This window comes from Opisthorchis viverrini (assembly GCF_000715545.1).
Source record: "Opisthorchis viverrini unplaced genomic scaffold opera_v5_57, whole genome shotgun sequence".
NCBI classification, from domain to species: domain Eukaryota; kingdom Metazoa; phylum Platyhelminthes; class Trematoda; order Opisthorchiida; family Opisthorchiidae; genus Opisthorchis; species Opisthorchis viverrini.
In genome coordinates, this window is record NW_008751714.1 from 1,272,036 (window position 1) to 1,291,557 (window position 19,522).

Consider the following 19,522-nt stretch of genomic DNA (forward strand, 5'->3'; position numbering starts at 1 on the left):
CACCAAGTTAATGCCCCACAGTATGTCTCTTGTTTGTCATATTACTGGCGCATAGGTTTCATCAAGTCCCGGAAGTACCGCGCCGCAACCGTGTTAGCTATGTTCTGCTGTGATTGACGTAGGTCGTCTCTCCACTCGTCTAAGCATCATGAGTCGCTAGCCACATGTTTGTCGTACATGTTTTCTAGGTTTCCACGCTGTACTGTCCAAGTAAAGAATTCTCCGTTGGGCAAATATAGCTAAGAGTTATAGTCTTCCCATTGATTTGGGGTGGGGTTCAGTGGTTTGCCCTATAATAGCAGCTCCTTATGTTTATCTAAAGCCATATGCTGTCTGACAACTACCTTGGGCCGGCTACGGAGAAAGTGTTGTTCTCCGCCATTTGTTCAGGGGAATTATCCAGTGGGTTAACATGACCTTTATAGTTCCATGGCGATATCAAACAGTTTACCAGAAAGCCCGACCCTGGGACACAGCTCATCTAATTTCGGTGACGGCATTTTCGCCCTTTATCCGTTTATTGGAATGCAGTGAGCAAAGCCGATGCTGTAAAGCTTACACTCCTTACACATCGTTATCAAAGGTCATCGAGTAATTCTACCACGAAGATTATTCAGAATAACATCTATCGAGCTATGAGGACACATGCTTCCGAGTCGAGTTTGCCAGGAGCGACCTTCTCTCTTAATTTGTGTCAGCGATTGTATTGTGGGTTGTAGCAAGCTTCACAAATTACTATAATCGCAGAACTACCTTTCGCTCTTTGTTCATTATAGGTGTTAACATTTTCCGGCAACTTGGGATATTGCGTTTCATCGGGCACTTTTTTCAAGTTCGAAACAGTTGTCGACTTTGAAAAATCGCTCACTTGAAAAAATAATCTGCACAGATAATTTTCAGGAGCACATTGAAAAGAGACATTTGTGACTATGATGTGGTAACCTTGAAGATATCGTAGTCGCTATGAGGTCAACCCTGTTCACTGGATATCAATCGGTGGGGTGGTACATCTGGAGTCCTGCTCTAAGCGCCGGTGTCGCAGTCTACCGGGCAGCCTCGAATGACAAGCGAAACGCCTTACAAGTCTTCCCGATGATTTGGCAAGGAAGACGAAAGAGGAATGAAAACAGTCAAGAACAAGCGAAGAGAGAGAAGTGCGCAGGAAAGAACGGGAAGTTTAAAAATAATTAAGAAAAGGCAGTCAGAATTTGGGCATGCTAATCTTTGAACTGTGGCAATCTGGTTACGCTTCTGCTCCCAGGATAGACATCTGGACTGGCTTTATGGAACTGTTTTGATCTCCCAGACCTCTTGGGATTCGGAACCCGATAGTGAATCACTTCATTTAAACATTTTCGACACACTAGGAAATGCATACGGTGTCAGTCGCACTGTCTACGACCAGTCAGGAAGAGGAAGTGACTATAATGGGCTTTTCAGACCTTTCCGATTTTCTTCCTTAACGGTATGAACCCAACTCATTTTTCTCGTGTTTTACCTCACCAATTTTACATTTAATTTCCGGCCTCGTGATATCTCATAGTTCCGCGAAATGGAACGAATTTCCAATTTGGTGACTCTCTTGAGTCAGTCATCGCAGTTGGCGCGGCATACACACATGATGAAATTATACCAAGAGCTAATTAACTCCGATGTATTGGAACCTGACATTATTCGGGATGTTGTCAGTTGCGTCGGTGGTTCCTTGAGTGGTATATCATATGAAGAGCTAGCTTCTATCTTCGATCCGCTTTTACGAATAATTGGTAATGTTCATATCATTAAGATACACAGAACTCAAGTGTTTTGTTTTGATTATTCCACTAGCCGCACAGGAATCATGCCAGATAATATACTGAAGCTAACTTTAGAGAATCTTATCGAGGTATTTTGTGTCGATGTATTGACCGAACTTATCTGTTAGACTGTAGCTTCCATATCCCCAAAAGGTGAGACTTATGGTTTTTCCTAGCTTTCAAGCTTCCTGTGCTGTCCTTAAACAGTTGCTTCCGAAAATGCTCCGGATTTGTTCAGATTCGTCAACTGAGCTTGTTGGACGCTTCGATGTGAGTCAAAACGATCTACCTGTTTGTCGTGTGCAATTTAATGCGTATATGTACACCTAGATGCATAATCTGTCTCAAAACTTTCAGTAAAAGTGTTTTGACTCATTTCAGTTTGACTTAGGTCAGCCACATTTGCCAAGAATTCGCGGGCTCTAGAAGCTGTGTCAAGTTGATTCATGGATTTTGCTAGGTATCCTACTTGGTCCCTTCGAACCGTTCTAGCTGTAAACGCCATAAAATGATAAGTGCGGTCATTTCTATTTTTTGGTAGCTTGGTTAGCCCAAGCAACTTTATTAAGGGTGGAATTTCACTAGATAAACCCTCACACCGCACTTCAAACCACTGAAAAAAAACGAACACTGGTTAATGCGCATTATATGGACAGTTTCTTTAGCAAGTATGTGCTTAGAATCCTCTGGCGTATTACTTTTTCGTTGCACAGGCTTAGTGATTCGACATTTTCGCAATGATTTCCACCAGTGATGTGGTGAGTGTACAACTGAAATGACCCAAGTTCGATCGGCGGAACGTTGTGACATTTGATAACCACTTAGTCTCAGTCACGAAACAGACATGCTCTGAAATCGCCAGCCGATCTAACTTACCAAGATTACAAACTTGTTTATAGTTCCACATTCCACCTGTTTTCTCATGTTATTAGTCCTAATCAGTGATAAAATGGCTGAACTACCATCATTTGACCAGTACGTTTATTCTAAGTGTTCGTAATATTTAACCCTTGGCTTGCATTATTATCTTCTGTTACGTATGGGTTGCTATGGTCGTTTTTGCCGCTTACTTTTTACCTACTTGCGACGTGACTCGTTTATCGCTCTATCACGTTGCGGGTGATTGCGCCTAAGACTTTCTGGCCGCTTTCTAATAATCGTTTATTGTAGTCGCACTAAACATCCACAATCCCATTTTCTCCATGACTAATAACCCCCCCCCCAAAAAAAAAGCGTTGCGGGATATTTCGTTTCTCACCACAACCACACGTCTCGTAAGTGTAACTAGACCCTTAACAGAACATGAATTCATCAATGTAGAGTTCTAAATGGCTGACTTAAAGGACCATAAATTAACTGGTGTCACATAATTATCTGAACACACCTAGTTAAGTTTTAGCAATATTTTCCTGGCTATGCCGCCTCAAATTATCGGGGAGTTCTTACACCATCCTTTTAGCGGGTACGTGAATGACATGTGGATAGGCTGGAAACCTGGTTTTGGCTTGACGAACTTTTCAACTTTTTGCATTAACGTGTAGTTTCATTCACCTAAGCCCATTATCTGCTCAAGCTTTTCGTAATACTGGGATTCGATCCTCATATGTTTTGCATGTAAGGATAGGGTGCCACTACCAACTAGAACCGTCATCATAGGATGGTCCAAATGAGTGACTTGATTGCAAACCCTACAGAGCTTACGACCGATCGTAGATAACCAAACAGAAGTGTCCAGCAGGTTTCAACGTCGCCAGTAGAATCTTAATTTAGGGTCACGATAGGCTTTTCGTTCAACGGATACAACAGAGACACTTGCTGGGTTGTTCATGGCATCGGGTAGACCAGTAACGTTGCTCAAAGCACGAAGGCCCTCGTCTGCTCAGACCTGATAATTTGGGTTCGTCTTCACATTGTGCTAGAGAAGCAACGAATGATTGCCTCGTCTTTTATGAATCTCGCCGCTGTCGAAGGTGTGCTTTGCTGGTGAGACTCAACGGGCCCAAAATTCGAGTCCGTTCTGATTATTTTTGGATAGGCAAATCAAAGTACTTGCAGCATGAGGGGGTGGACTGATTAAACGATATTTCTACGGATGCAGATAGTAGAAAGCCCGCAACTATTGAGAGTTAGTGAATCGAGCAGCATAATAACTGCCTGTCTAAGTCTTCTGACTTGATCGCGAATAGAGCTACGATTCTGGTGAACCGAATTTCTTATAAACTCGCTATGTCAATCACTACACAATATTATCGTGTGTCTAGTATTTTCGGAAACGCTTGTCACAGTTGTCTTGATTTGGTCGAAATTCTATAAGGCTACGCTGTCATGCATTTCAGATACTAGCAACACTAAATGTGATATTATCATCCATCCCAAGCGAATGCAGACGGAGTTTGTGGAGCATAGAAGATCTAAAATCATCAATGTAAGCATCATCTCGTTTTATCCTCTTAATCGTTTAGCAACACATTCGCCACTTTCTTATCATCCATGGGAGATTTTGATTTGCAGGCCCACTCGGCGGCTTTGTTGCTGAGACTTGTCCCACACGACTATCAAAAAGAACTTTCGGCAAAATATATAGCTCCCGTACCACATAAATTCTCCCGCGATTTCTCAAAGGTTGGTGGTGAATGTTTTGAAAAGGTGAGACCGTGTATGCAAGCAATTTTTTTGAGTGTCTTTGGATAGGTGCGTTTTTTATTTTTCTTTGGCTGAATTTACAGCTTTTCAGAATGTCCTTCAACTAGTGCTAAGTCTGCAAAATACGATGCTGTTTTTTAAGAACAGAGCTTTTCTAAAACGAATTCCTCATTAGTTTCACAATTACTCCTATAAATTCAACTAACCATTCGTCTTTTAACTCGCGAATTTAGTAACACCCTATTGTAAGTTAAGGTGCGGTACTCACGTCTCTGGTTTGGTGCTTACTTCATCTTCCTGTATGACTACACGACAACAACTGATCGGCGCGGAGTGCATGGAGCATACTCCGTAAAACTTCTTGGGTATACTGAATTTCGGTATTACTAGATCTTTTAAGACTAGAGTCGCACGAAAATACCCGGTGTAGTTTTGCTGTTTTGAAGTCTGTTAACTCTTCTGTTAATACAACTAGTTTGGGCGTTGCTTTTGCAAATATTTTTTCACACATGACCAACACTGAAGCTGTTCTGCCAAAATGGCTGATGCGAATTAGTAACAGATACGTTACTTGATTTTGTTCATGTGTCACCTCACTGCACTTTAGACCGCTCCGTGCATAATGAAAACACGTACCTAGAATGTGCGCGTCACCAGCAGTAAAGGGCTAAATCGTTCACTTTCCATAACAGCCCGATTTAACGTAAATGTCGCCTTTGGTCCAACATAAATGTTCAATGTTCCTAGCTTCTTATGGCCGGCCAAGTTGTCGTAATGATTTTTCATAAGTCAATGACTGCTTTGGTCGTCTCCTTGCACATGATCTTCTTTTATATTCGTTCTATTGCACGTCATTTTCCCGGGCAATCATTTGGTCATATCACCCACTTTGACCGCTGCATTGCACACATCACATTTCGACCTGAACATGAGGTTTGGAATTTGGGTTAGTAACCTCATAAGTTGCTAAGTTTTACGTCGTTCTCTCTACTAAAAGAGCAGGGAAGCCAGCAGTTGAAGAAATAAGTCGCACTACGAAAGACTTCTCAGAGCCTACAGCGCTGAACTTGTAGATGACCATATGTATGAAGCTTACTGAGGTAGTGTCCTATTCCTGAGCACGAATGGTATGTGAACGATCATCGTGAGCATGGTGCATCTTGGAACATGATATTGGTTGAAGTCCTAATTCAATTGCCCAGCTGCTGAAAGAAGCATTGTACATTCTTCGGTGATTTTTTCCACATGGCTGAGTCCTGCTGTTTCTCTCTAGTTCACCGATTGAGCGTGTGGAAATATATGCCGTATCCTCCTCATATATAGGCAGGTTTAATATGCCACCCACCTGTTCGCCTGAAAAAAACGAGGTTCCCCCATTTGTATCTCTACAGTGCCCATTGCAGCCATATGATCGTAAAATTTTCAACTTCAAAATGAACTTTCTAGTTTCAGTATGACTGTAGGAGCTTGCGTTAATTCCATAAGGCTGTTGTTCTTTTACATGGTACATTAATTTGACTAATCTGTGAGCGATGAACTCTCATCTTTCAAGAATCTAGCCTCCATAACGCTCCTTTAAAAACGTACCTTTTTGACCGTTTTGAACTCAGAATGACTTTATCGGCACTTCACACTGTACAGGTTGCGTAGTAGATCTTATCGTGATATTTTCAAAAGTAGAACGTGAAATCAAACATTCCTTGGGTTGGCTAATCTCCATTTATGCGCCAACCAAACGTGTTATCAAGCGTCACAAATCAAACATCTATCTTGCCTTCCATTTTTAAAGCGTCACAAATCAAACATCTATCCTGCCGTTACATTTTTAAATGATGCTTACACGGTATTTTGTTTAATTTTCAGGGTATTCGTACTTTTTTGAATGAATTAAACATGCTTAACGGAAAAAACCCAGGGTAAGTGCGTTGATTTCATTACTATTGGTACGCTTATTTCAGAGTGGTCTCTCTACCTTGCTCGGAGCTCAAACTGTGTGATTTGGTTGTAAGTCTTACAACAGTATTTTTAAGACTTATTGTTTTTTATCCGACGACTCTGCGTGGAATTAATGTGGCGTATGCTTTGTACACATACATATATTAATTGTACCCGAATTCTTCATTTCAGCGTCTATAATGCAGTGGAATTCCTCGTGGAACCATCATTTTGATGTCACTTTGAATAAGAGGGCGTCTTAAGATGGATTCGCGGTGTTCCCTTCAGACGAAGTCCTCTCATCTTAAAAAGCTGCCTTGTTCCGATCTCGCGACTCATCATCCTGCTGGTGTGCAAAACATCTGGTCCCCTGAGGTAGACGACTGGAATGAGGGTTCACTACTCCCAAAGATAGGTTACCTTTATTCAAGAACTCCAACGCTGAATCGGATGGTGATGATTTTTGAGCTGGGCTTTACGCTGATGGTCATCAAAGAGGATTAGTGCCAGTGCCGACTTTGCCTGACTACTGAAGCTATCGTGCGAAGATATGTATTGCCGTAGATTATAATATTTTCTGTGAAGCTTGGACCAAGCGGTGGTCCGTCTAGGTGTTGCTGACAGCGCCGAAACCTTAGCGAGCGGACTCGCCAGATAACGACTCGTTTATGTGGCTTTTGATTCAACCGTACTAGTCTTGGATGTCGGATTATCACGTAATGATACATGCTATTCTTCTAACCGTCAAAGCTAACGTGAAAATCACTTAAATCAGAAGGACGACAGGAGGCACCGCTGTGAGAAAACTAACGGTGGGCTAACGGTATCGTTAGAAAATTCTTCACTGTAGCTTGGGAGTTACATACAGCCTCTATAGCTTACCAACAAGTCGTTTAACGTAAACAGGATAGCGGGAGTGACTGGCTGCTCAGCAACAAAGATAAAAAATCGTTCGGCTGTAGCACCCTTTCGTTACCTAGCTGTCATGCCTACAGAAGGAGGCACAAGGGCTGGGATACTACCAAGTTGCCCAAGCCTAGTCAGGAGAGGTCGCGTTCGAACCACGATCCTTCCAGCAAGTACATTCGCACTCCAATCACTGCTAAATGTTAAAACCTGAAAGCCAACAAGTTGATTTTCATACTGATCAATCACTATAGACTGTAAATTTGCGCGATCTCTTTAAATTGCATCCCATGACGTATCACCCAGGTCAAGATCAAGGTTTATTCGTCAGCATTGGACGTGCAACTGGCACGGATAACTGGAGTAGGTCACAGTCGTGTTAATTAGCGTGACGAGAAGCTTTATTCACTATTCGGTTCCATGTAGCTAAGCGTGCCGCTTCAAGGAGTTGACTTAGCGTCAAGAAGTTAGTGAATGCCTATAGATATATTGAGACGATATCTGCACCTGTTCGGTGAGGTAACGTTATTTAGGTGTATCGATTCTGACTGGTGTATTTAGGATTATTTTGTCCTCGGATCCATACAGAACTACTTTATTCCACGCATGTGGATGGCCGTGGATAATTCTTACGTGATCAGAGGATATTAATTATGTAAAAGATAAATCTGAGGATAGTAAAGAAACCCGGACAATGATGCATCAATAAGCCCTTTCGTGCCCTTTTCATAATGACACAATCTGTGAATTAGACGATGTGTAACTCGGTGGAAGATTGGGAAAGGGACTAAGAGGGTTTTTGGTGTACTTGCCGCGACCAATCTTCCAGGACAAAGTCTTCTTGGCCCTCCCGACGCCTTGGCGGCGTCGCGTGGTGGATAAGCGTCATCAGTGGCATATTTTCAGTCTGTTTTCAGATTGTCTGACTGAACGTTTAAAAGGGTATTATAAATTTCTTGTTGTATGGCGACATGAAGCTCCTTCCTCGTCCATTTATCTTTTCCCACTAACTGAACTGAATACACTTTGTGTTTCTATGGCATTTGAGCCCCAGGGTCAACACGATGTTGCTGGTTTTTGACATTGATTAGCTGAAAATGACAGAACAGTAGACTCATTGTAAGAATGCGGAAACGATAGCACACCATACACCCCAGCTACTAATGCTTCATCGAAAATGGCGTTCTAAGTAGCTTTCTTTTTCTACTGACCACTGTAAGATAACTATGTCTAGTACCGTCTCATGTAAATAGAAAATGCATTGTAGTGTAAACGTTTAGTATGGTTTTCTCCACAAAGGGTGATTTTATTGTAACACAACCTAAGGATTGTGTCTCACCGAATAAACTTCTCCAGACGAGCACCCTTTGATCACATATATTCGATAAGATATACTGAGAAGTACTTGGGTGCCGCAATGATGCAGTGGGCGAGACTGGCTTGAAGTTCGTTTTGCAAAGTGCAACACCGCCTGAGAAGTCGAAGGGTAGCAACGAGAACCTATATTACGACTATTCTCTTTGTTAGGTGGATGAAGACCAAAATATCACGGAGGTTGCGGGGAAGCTTTTAACATCAGGCAATGAGTACAAAAGTACACGCGAACCCCTTAAACACCGGATTGTTACGAGTTCAGTGGAATGCAGACAGATCTTGTAGACACTGAGAGCTCAGGAGGTGAAGGCTATTTCCACAGGGAAAATTCACTCCTGTATCATTTAATTCGATCAACTGACCAAACGCCGACAACTTTGAATGGAAGGAAAAGTGATAGATATTCTTTGATCTTAGATAGTATGATGAAGCAATGAAGACAGTAATATTCATAATGATATTCTATGGCCTCTAGTTCAAATACCACCCTACGCATAAGAACCACTTAAACATAGGGGAAATACAACGTCCGTAAGATTTAGGAATGTTTCCTTGTTAAAACCGCTGGCCTTAAAGATTACAGTGCGTGGGTTGCTTTCGATTTTAAGTTGGCTGTATTGTCCTTTCTAGTTCGACTTTCGCACGTGTCACTTGCAACTCTACCCTCGAATGAGGGTACTTGGACGCATGGTATTTGCAACTAAAGCATTCTGCTGCTGTGAGTGAGAGGGTATAAAGGACTACATCCAACTTACTTATCTTGGTAACCTGGAAGGATGCTCCGTTGCTATTTGCCTTTGGCAACTCTCCCTTCATACCAAATTAAGCAAAGTTTGTTACTTCACTTCCTTCCAATAACAGTGTTTCAATGTATGAATGTATGATTAGTCGCAGGAATGCGATCAGTGGGGCATACGTAGACGGGGCATAGCNAAGGGGATCAGTGGAGCATACGTAGACGGGGCATAGCGTTTCACACGTGAGGGAAGGCATGAACAGGTGTTCTGTGTGTACAACCCAATTATGAGCTGTGAAAACAGAATCACTCCACATCGTTTTTGTTCGCGGGGTTTTGACGTAAGCAGTTGATTGTTGCTCTGTTATACCGGCAGCCAGCGTGCTTTTTTATGGCTATCGGCTGTTTTAGGAAGACTGCTACCTAACTGAGCCAGAAGGTATCAGCATTCATTATTTTCTAGCCGCCCACTCTTATCATCTGTATTATAACTGAGTACTCCGACATGCTTAGATCTGCTGACACCGATCTTGTAGCTCATTCTTCGACCAGTATTTAAGTTAATTCGATAGCAGTCTGCAAAACTATGTTGAATAACTGACCGACAGTCATTGCATAATTGTTAACTGACCCGCCTAGTTAATCAGTAGTATCCCAAACTTGGCTGATCACTTGGTTCGCTTCCAGAGTTTTGTCGTTAACTGCATACTAATCATGCGTCTAGCGCTCAATTGTATTTTCGGGACTTGCTTTCTCGAGATGAACTTGACCAACCATCTTCACTTTCCAGACCCTTCTGCTGAATTTCGGATAATCATCCAGTTAATTCATCAGTGGACGGCTAGCAGCTCACCGATCTATTTAACACCCACTCTATGCCCTAGTTATCAGTAGCTCATAATATTTATAGGAATTTTATTTCTTTGACTATAATTTAGAAATGATGTCATACTGTGTAAATTGACGTTATACTGAGTTTCCTCATTGTATCCTGGTAAGAATTACGGTTCGTTGGAAAATGTATCCCCAACCGGTCCATATGATTAGAATGCACGCTGACCAATCTAGTACACAGAACACATCGTAATGATCTTACAGTCGATCCTTACGACTTCTTCAGACTGTGACGTCACTTGTTTTCGGTCAATACTAAATAGTCTCGTTTGAAGAGAATGAATATATCATTATTCTTACCAACTATGCACAAATTCCAACCATCATACACTTGATATTGAGATCGCCGTTTGCAACCATCCTAGCCATATTCTATACGGCGTTTATTCTACAGCTTGATTGTCCCTCCATGCCCGGGGATTCATTATCAACCTTCTGGTTGGATTTCAACCTCGAATCGGAACGAATAACGTCCTATTGTCTGGGCCAATTTATTGATGGGGAGACACAAGTCTCGGTAAGCGCCTACCTTTTATTTGCATTCTGAGCTGCTACCTTCTTCTTTTTGTCACTCTCATCTTTGCTCAAAACTCTGTTACTTTCATGGTATCAATGTTTGGTAGTAAACTGTTCGTGTTGTCTATGCCGAACATGAGCATTCTCCAAGATCTAGGTGAATCAACGTACATGCTAATTGCTAATTTTGCCAGTTGATGTTTTGTTACTTTAAAATACATAACTGGCGGCCGAATCTTATAGTTAGCGGGATGTTCTGTCCAGACATATCAATTATGGGGTGTACCTGTTCCTCCAAAATAGCCGGCCGTGAAGCACTTAATTTTCCTCTGTAGTCCATGCCACAACAAAAAAGTACCCTGGTTTCTGCTGTAATCCCTTAAATCTGGGGATGAATTTGGCGGGGTCTTTTATTATGTGTAGTTTGTAAACGTCTAGCTCAGATGGAGGTTTTTGGTAGCATATGGATAATTTGCGAAACATCTTCGGATCGCAGGTCATTTCAGTTCATCTCTGAGAATATCTTAGTAGGTGTTTCACTTGGTGGAAGCTGTCTCCTTCACAAATACGGATGAAGTCATTCAACTCGAGGTAAATTTTCAGCACACAAATTCACGAAGATGTCTAGAAGTGAACAGAAAAAGCCGTTCTAACAAACTGTGTGCGCCGTAAACTAGGAGCAGCTGCGCGGGACTGGTCCGCAATAGGTCAGGGTTGACCGCAAAGTCTTAAAAAGGTCGCACTTTCTATTACTACCACAATGCACCCAGCTTCCTGGAATTGACACAAACCACAGGAATTCTGTAGGTTTATTTACCGGTGAATATTGATTTGTATTTGGAGTAGGTGACGTAGACTTTGCTGTTGATTAAGGAGGAAGCGGAGGATCTCAGAACAATATCCTAAAAGAGAAATTTGGACAAGTTTCATTTTGCATTCCCCATAAGTCCGAAGTGAACACTACTTAGTATTCCTGTGTATTTAGATCATATATATTATATATATATATATATTAGGGGCCCGAAAACGGCAATACTCTTTCATGAGTTGGTTCCGGAAGAGGACGGAGAAACGTTAGATCCAATGAAGAAATGCAAACACAAGATCGAAGGGAAAATATAGAAGTAGACCCTTCATTTGCACCAGTGCAGAGTGCTTCCTTCTGCAACACCACTCTTATGTTAGTCATGTTTAGAATCCTTCAAATGGATTCGAATGCCCCTGGTTTATACGGTATAACGGCAACCTTAAACTACTCTCAGTTGGATTTGGCCACAGGTACCAATAACCTTCGTAGCTGACGGCTAATCAAACTAGCTGGTTCTCCTCTACCCCGAAGCACGTTCTTTATTTCATTATGGGCTACTGTCTAATCTAGTTCTTCATACAAGATTCCCAACTCGGCTAAACGTTGATGAGACAATGGTAGAGAATTCCGACTTGGGATGGGCGAAGAACTACTTCAAAATCACCCATGTCAGTTGGCTTCTGATACACTTTGGCTCTTAGATTCCCACCAGTCTTATGTGTCATACAGTATAAGTGTAGTGTGTCCATAGTGGACACTATCTATATGCTAAATTTGATGTGGGCATTCATGTCATTGAGGTAGTGGTAAAATTCACTAAATTTTTCTTGTTTAATCGCGGCAAAGTGTCGGGATTATCTAGAGCGGGTACGAAATCCGACCCGGCAAAAGTGTCGGATTATCTAGAGCGGGTACGGAAATCCGACCGAAATTTTCTGTACGAAATCTTTCATAAAAATATTTGCAAACCTGGGAATACTGGTGATACCGTTGCTTACCTTGTTTTCGAGCATAAACTACAGAGTCAAAAATGAAGTGAGATTCAAGCATGCTTTTTTATTCCGTCTACCTTGAGCTGTGTCTGTTCTGAAATAGATGTTTGTCGGGTGATAGAAACTGCTTGCCTGTTTCTACAGTCCATTTTCGGCACATTTGTATGTAAGGAGTTGACTTCGAGGTTCCACGGGTAAACCTACTACTTTGTTGGTAAATTCGTATAAATTCATAACTCGGGTAGTGATTTCCGCTTGAGGGGTTTTTGAATACTTGCCAAGAGTGCGCCTAACCATGGGATGCGGAAACTATTCCGTCTACCATCGGCCTCATGGGAATTTTCTGTAGACCTCAAATCCATGGTTAGGTTGAACCTTTTGGATACAATCGGTAACGCCCACCTTGTCCTTAATGGTGTATCACAGGTACCAATTGCCTACCAACTTCAACTTCACTCTTATTTACTCCAGACATGATGTTCCCACTATCGTTCAACCGGTAAGGTCCTTCTAGTATGTGTTATTCGGTCTTAAGTAGATAATCTCCCCCTATTCATTATAATAGGGATCTTACAAAGTCAGTCGAGCTGACACGTCATGTGCGATTATTAGCGAAGGAGAGTCATCAACAGAAATGCATAAATTACACCACCGGAAGTTCCACGTAATCTCACTCACTCCCTAATCAATGTGTCGTTACACTTACAAACCCGCGCAGACTAACAAAATTTGCTGGCGGCACCCAAGAAGACTCATTTATTTAGTTGTCTTGAACCGGAAGATGAAATACCCAAGCCTGGTTAAAATGGACCGTCAGATTTAGATACCTACACTAGCTGACAGGACATTTCGACCTGAAATTCGGTTTTGATATGCTGTGCTAATCAGAAGAGATCCATCTGATTGGTCCTTCGTCTGTCTTAAAATTCGGCCATTCTGGTAACGTATCACTTGGCCACTAGCTGACAGGACATTTCGACCTGAAATTCGGTTTTGATATGCTGTGCTAATCAGAAGAGATCCATCTGATTGGTCCTTCGTTTGTCTTAAAATTCGGCCATTCTGGTAACGTACTCACTTGGCCTGACGGAGCTTTTGTGTCAAAAGCGAAAATTTGTCTAGCAATAAACTCACTGATCTGCTCACCGAGCCTTTCGAAAGGTAGCCTCTCAATGGGTTCCAAGCCTTTTCCAATTGATTTAAAAATTTCCTTTAGAGGTAATTGTCCCACACACACACACACACAAAACTATTTTCACCTGTCTTCAGTATGTTTTGTTGAGTCTCCAATTAACAGCTTGTATTGAGTCGTTACGCAGTAAGTTCAAAACCATGGGAAAAGAGAAGTGATGGAAGAAAGCAATGCTATCACACCTGACCGCAACTCCATTACTCAAGGGGCTAAACCAATAGGCAGGTGGGATTGGTATGGGACACTACTAAGGTGAAACGTCTGAAAATATGCTTACTAGGTTGAAACCGACTAAGTTTTGCAACTTTGTCATCGTGCAAAAATTGAGGCTACCACCCCTTACATAAAAAAGAGATATTCATAAGGAAACGCCATAGATTTGTCTTTTGGTTAGACATACCAAGATTCATCGGACAACCATCAACCTTTGGGAGAGTGCCCTCTTGACAGCCGTGATGCAGGTTGTTGGTGTAAAAGACAGGCCTTTAAAGTGAACAAAAACAGATTTATTTCTTTACCCCTACCGCTTTGTGACTTATGTTCGGCTACATTCTGCTTTTTTACATATCTTCTGGGAGAAGAATAAAATATCATTTTATGAGCAGTGAGAAAAACCAACAAGCAGCTTAAGTAGATTCTCTAGACTTTCAACTGGTTGGTGTATTGTGAGGCTGACACCAAATATCGCGCAGCTCGCATGCCAATGGCCTAGGAAAGCTGCGGCGACACAAGCTAATATCCATGCTTATAGATACCTGTGTTTTCTGTGCTTCATTGTTCGCCTACTGGTAATCTCAACCATGACGGCTGGACCACTCATCTTTGTTAGGGTCTCGCTGTGGAGCCCCAGAGAGAGTGGGAAACTCTTGTGATCTTCCCGGAACTCATCGATGTACTTGATATAGAGTGTAAGTTTCGCCCAGACCAGTTCCATTTTCGCATTGCTATTTCTTTTAGAGTTCTTCGTCTTTGTAAAGTTATTTTTTTATTTTCGATTTGTTCGTTTTTTCGTTTTTTTCTTTCACTGTGTTTTGACTCGTTTGAAAACTGTCCCACAGCTACCACATGCGGTGTCCAGTCAATTTTACCGTTCTGTTTCCAGTGTTTGACATCCAATTCCCAGGTTTCATCACGCTTTCTTGTTTGGTATCCAAGACTCGAGTTTTACCCTCACGGTGGTCAGTAGCGCATATCTTCAGTGTCACTGGGGTTCAAGCCCTAGTCCTTTGGTATGTGTAGCCCTCACACACTTGAAGCAGAGGGGTAGTGCGCCTAGCGGTACAGTAAATCAAGTCAATGAAAACAGACGAAAGGCACCTTTTTGCACTAATTATGAAATCTATATCTATACCATACACTACAACAATCTCGCTCTTATGGCCACGGGGTTTATTTTGCATAGTGTATGCCGACAAGGATTCACCCGACTCGAGTTTGGATCTTATTCAATCTTAACAGTTGTGCGCCTGCTTCTGTGTAATAGGCTTAGAATCCAAGTCAGGGATGCCCCCGTTTGCCGGTACTTCAGCACACTATATTGCACGCAACTGAACGATCTCTGTCAACGGAATAGAGATTTTCCTATTAGAAGGATTTGTACGTAAATGTCTGTGAATGACGATTCAGCAGCGCCTCAGGTATAATATTATCCCGATTTCCTGATACCCTGGTTCTTTAGTGCCGTAATTCAGGTAGGTTGAAAAGACAGATGAACCACTCGGTTTGAGTACGGCCTTTTTGGAACTGTTTCAAGAATGGTGCTCGGTGAGGTACTAGAAAAATAAACACTGCACTTACAGAATATCGTGCTCATGAGGCTGCTGGAAATGCCTACTGAAGCCAGATTAGTGTTCAAATGAGCGCAGTTCGCTAATCGCATACAGTTTAGGTTCAGAGAGTACATGCTTCGATATTTCGAATATCGTGGTGAAGCATGAGGTGGCTTTTTGCAGCCTGTTCAGCTGATGAATACCATAGCCAAGAGACTCATCTGGGCTTCAGTTAAGTCTCTCGTTAAAACAAAATTGGTGTGCAAATGAGTGCATTTCATGAAACATTGTTTCGGATCTTACTTCGTACGTATACCTGGGTCTTACCCCTTTAAGTTTCCGGTAAGAATGTTCAGCTAACAAACTTAGCAGATGTGCTTCAATATTAATTTTTCCCTTTTTGTAGAGAAACCTCCGCAAATGTTCCCGCCTGGAATGTCTTTTCGTGTGCACTCCTAGGGAACTGCGGTCCAGTCCTCTCATGAAACGTTCCACAGCTTGAGAAATTTGAGATATTTCCTATTTCGCTAACCATCCAATAAAGGGGTGCGTTTTCGAGGGTTCCTTGGAATTTTCACCAAACACCGCATGATTGAATCTAGCATTTGGTTCGTTTGTCTGAACATGCATGAGATTATGCTAGCACTGATGCAAAAATAAGTAATTCATCGATTCCTACTATCCAGACTGCTTTCCTCGCTTGTAAGAAATAACATCACTTACCTAATGAGAAGAGATAACTGCTATCCACGAATATATCACGAGGCTCCAATCCCTTCATTACGGCCTCACGGTGAGCTTCGCACATGCTGTACATCTCGTTATTCTTCACACCTTCCTATGCTATGTGTGACGCCTATCTCACACTGAATTTCTTTCCCACTCGTTGCTGATTAATATGTGGTAGGCGTAATCAGTCCATTGGCTGATTATGTGGTCGTGACGAAACTGTTTCAGATGTTCCATTTTTAGTAGCATTGGACCCTCGTTGGTGTCACACCATAAGAGTGAATAACATAGAGCATGTAGCTCGGGGTTGCGTTTCCCAAAGCCTGTCCCGGCTTTCTGGGGTATGTTTTGTCGGTCTGAAGGGGGGTTGTATACTATACTACACTACACTACTCTACGCTATACTACGTTATACTTACGACACGTTGGTTGTCAGCGTACTAGCGTGAACAGAAAGTTAGTGCTTGTCTGCACTTGTATCAAGTCATTTTACGACCCGATAGCCTCAGAGTAGGAGCGAATTGTGATGATAATAGAATTCAGACTGCGGCCGCCGTTCTATTTACTGAGCTGAGCAACCTAACTTTTTAGCTTCATGAGCGGACCGACGACATTCTGCACGATTCCTTCAATAGCAATGTTTGTATGCAGTCGATCACCCCTATGCATCCAAGCGTTAAACAAATGATCTTGGATGGGCGGAAAAATCGACCGTGTTTTCCCGCAGATATTTCTTTTCAGAGTTATTCTCTGTCTACTATCCTTTTTAACTCCACCTTTTTCTCCACCTTTTTCTCTTCAGCTCAAAGGGATCTTCTTGTGCTGAAATTCACAATGTTGGAACCCATTTGCGACCTATGCGAGTGGACGCCAGACATCAAAGGCAACAAGATCTCTGCTAAAATCAACCCGTGCTCCGTGAACCCCAAATTCCTATCCATTCGGTTTCCTGAAGAGGTGTCTGACGAGAAACCAAGTGGAGCTCTGATCTGCATCCTAAAGCAACTCCAAAACTTGGTAAGTTTTGGAATCCTTCGATTCGCTGCTCGTTGAGAAACCGTTCCTCTGATTCAATAACTTTCCGTAAGATTCCCGGTTGATAGTAAAACTGTGTTTAGGATGCCTGTTTGTCTTCCACGGTTCCATGGCTTATGGGTAATCTTTTAACGAATCTTGGAATGCAGTCCCGAATTTTCTAATGATTGTTCGCTGATGTAATGTCGTTTTAAAAGCTGTTGATAACTTTGGAAGCAATACGAACGCTTCCACTGTATCCTGGTTTCAAAACTATGTGTCGAATTCACTACACCTACTTATTCTTGATGTCATTGTTATTTACTATTGCACGTTTCGCGCTTTGCTCACCGTTCTCTTTATGACATCGTTTCCAACAGTTCGGTTGCAGAAGGCTTCCGTTTGCGCTATTTGAAACACTTCGCCAACGACAGACATCAGATGTTTCGGTGGAAGTTGTTGGCACTCAGTTTGAAGATACCCCAGAATTTCTGATTGATGCGATAGATTGGCTCAAAGACAACATGGAATTAGCAAACATTTGTTTAATTCGTCTCGGCCAGCCTTCTCTTCTGTAATACGTAAAATGATGCTATAAATTTCTGGAACTTTACAATATAAAGTAGGAAATGTTCAGAGAAGAAAGCCACACAGTCTGTGATGTACCAGGGTCTAATGGAAGAATATGAGTACTCGGGTGTATTTGTGTTCCACTAGTTACTGATAAATGAAACAGCCGTTTTCTCTCTTTTGGTTAAGATAACTTATGTTTCATGACATCTGCTACAAACTCACATCTTAGCAAGTTGCTAGCCCCCCAATTGTTCGGCACCCCTCACTATGCTATGACTCTTGCCGCATTAGCGAGAACATGAGTAAGTTATGGGTTGGAGAACGTCATGATCCCTTCAGCCATTCAATCAATAGATAGAACACCCTCCAGCTATACGTTCTTAAATGGATGAGTTTCAGCACCCGATGGGATGGATGGACCATGAGCCTAGCGTTAAAATAGCTTGATTTGTTGTCTGAACACACTGCTAGTTGGTTTGCTGAAAGCTCTTGGATAGTAGACGATCCCTTTCGCCATTTATGAGTCTCATAGGAAGGTTGCAGTCTTCGAGCTCCCCTCAATTAGATAGATAGATAGATAGATAGATAGATAGATAGATAGATAGATAGATAGATAGATAGATAGATAGATAGATAGATAGATAGATAGATAGATAGATAGATAGATAGATAGATAGATAGATAGATAGATAGATAGATAGATAGATAGATAGATAGATAGATAGATAGATAGATAGATAGATAGATAGATAGATAGATAGATAGATAGATAGATAGATAGATAGATAGATAGATAGATAGATAGATAGATAGATAGATAGATAGATAGATAGATAGATAGATAGATAGATAGATAGATAGATATAGATAGATAGATAGATTGATAGATAGATAGATAGATAGATAGATGGATATGTAGGTAGGTAGGTAGGTAGGTAGGTAGATAGGTAGGTAGATAGATAGATTACGTTAATTTAGATTAGATAGATAGATATTCATGAAATACTATCATTTGCAAACTAATCTGACGTTATACGGAAGCGCTGCTTATAAGGTTTTTGAAAACTGTTTGACAGCCCATGACCGGTTTCGCCCTTTTGGGGCTCCTCGGGTTGGCTGGTTCTATCTCATTCCAGTGGTTTGTCAGTTTCCTAATTCATCTGCTTACGGACACTAGTTCTACGTGATTTCTAACCTAATCTAAACCTTCATCAACTACTCTCATAGATTAACTTAAACTTAATTTATAAATGAGTGTATTCCGCTACTTGCTTAGTTGGTTTTAGCGGGATACCTACTAGTGCAGTACATTCATTTATAGCATACCATAAACGTGAGATGCGGGTTGGTTGAACTGAGTCTCCCGTTAAAGCCAATTAAGCGGGTAAATGAGCGCATTTCGTGAATTGCGTCTCTGTTGGATGGAAGTGGAACGTAAGGGTGATGGGAACATAGAGCCTGTGCTCACCTGGTGAGGTATAAGAAAAGCGAAACCGGTAGTTGGCTATCAAGAGCTTTTCAACAACCTTGTGAGTAGTTTCCTTTATGAAAACATCACTAGTGTGTTCCGTCAAGAAAATACACCTCGATATCCCGAATATCGCACCAACAGCAACACAATGTGGCCGTTGTGCAGTTCACTTGA

At 41.8% G+C, this 19,522-nt stretch overlaps 1 protein-coding gene across 1 annotated transcript in view; it reads left to right on the forward strand.

Annotated features, from left to right (window-relative positions):
* Positions 1 to 1,552: 1,552 nt before the first annotated feature.
* T265_03853 (hypothetical protein) overlaps positions 1,553 to 19,522 on the forward strand; it is a gene marked incomplete at both ends in the record, with an annotated part of 53,619 nt that continues 35,649 nt past the window's right edge. The window contains 9 exons of the mRNA XM_009168434.1: positions 1,553 to 1,766; positions 2,035 to 2,066; positions 4,133 to 4,221; positions 4,259 to 4,442; positions 6,303 to 6,355; positions 6,398 to 6,443; positions 10,679 to 10,801; positions 14,622 to 14,700; positions 17,093 to 17,307. Of these exons, the coding sequence (XP_009166698.1) occupies positions 1,553 to 1,766; positions 2,035 to 2,066; positions 4,133 to 4,221; positions 4,259 to 4,442; positions 6,303 to 6,355; positions 6,398 to 6,443; positions 10,679 to 10,801; positions 14,622 to 14,700; positions 17,093 to 17,307 (1,035 nt within the window). The remainder of the gene's footprint in view (positions 1,767 to 2,034; positions 2,067 to 4,132; positions 4,222 to 4,258; positions 4,443 to 6,302; positions 6,356 to 6,397; positions 6,444 to 10,678; positions 10,802 to 14,621; positions 14,701 to 17,092; positions 17,308 to 19,522) is intronic.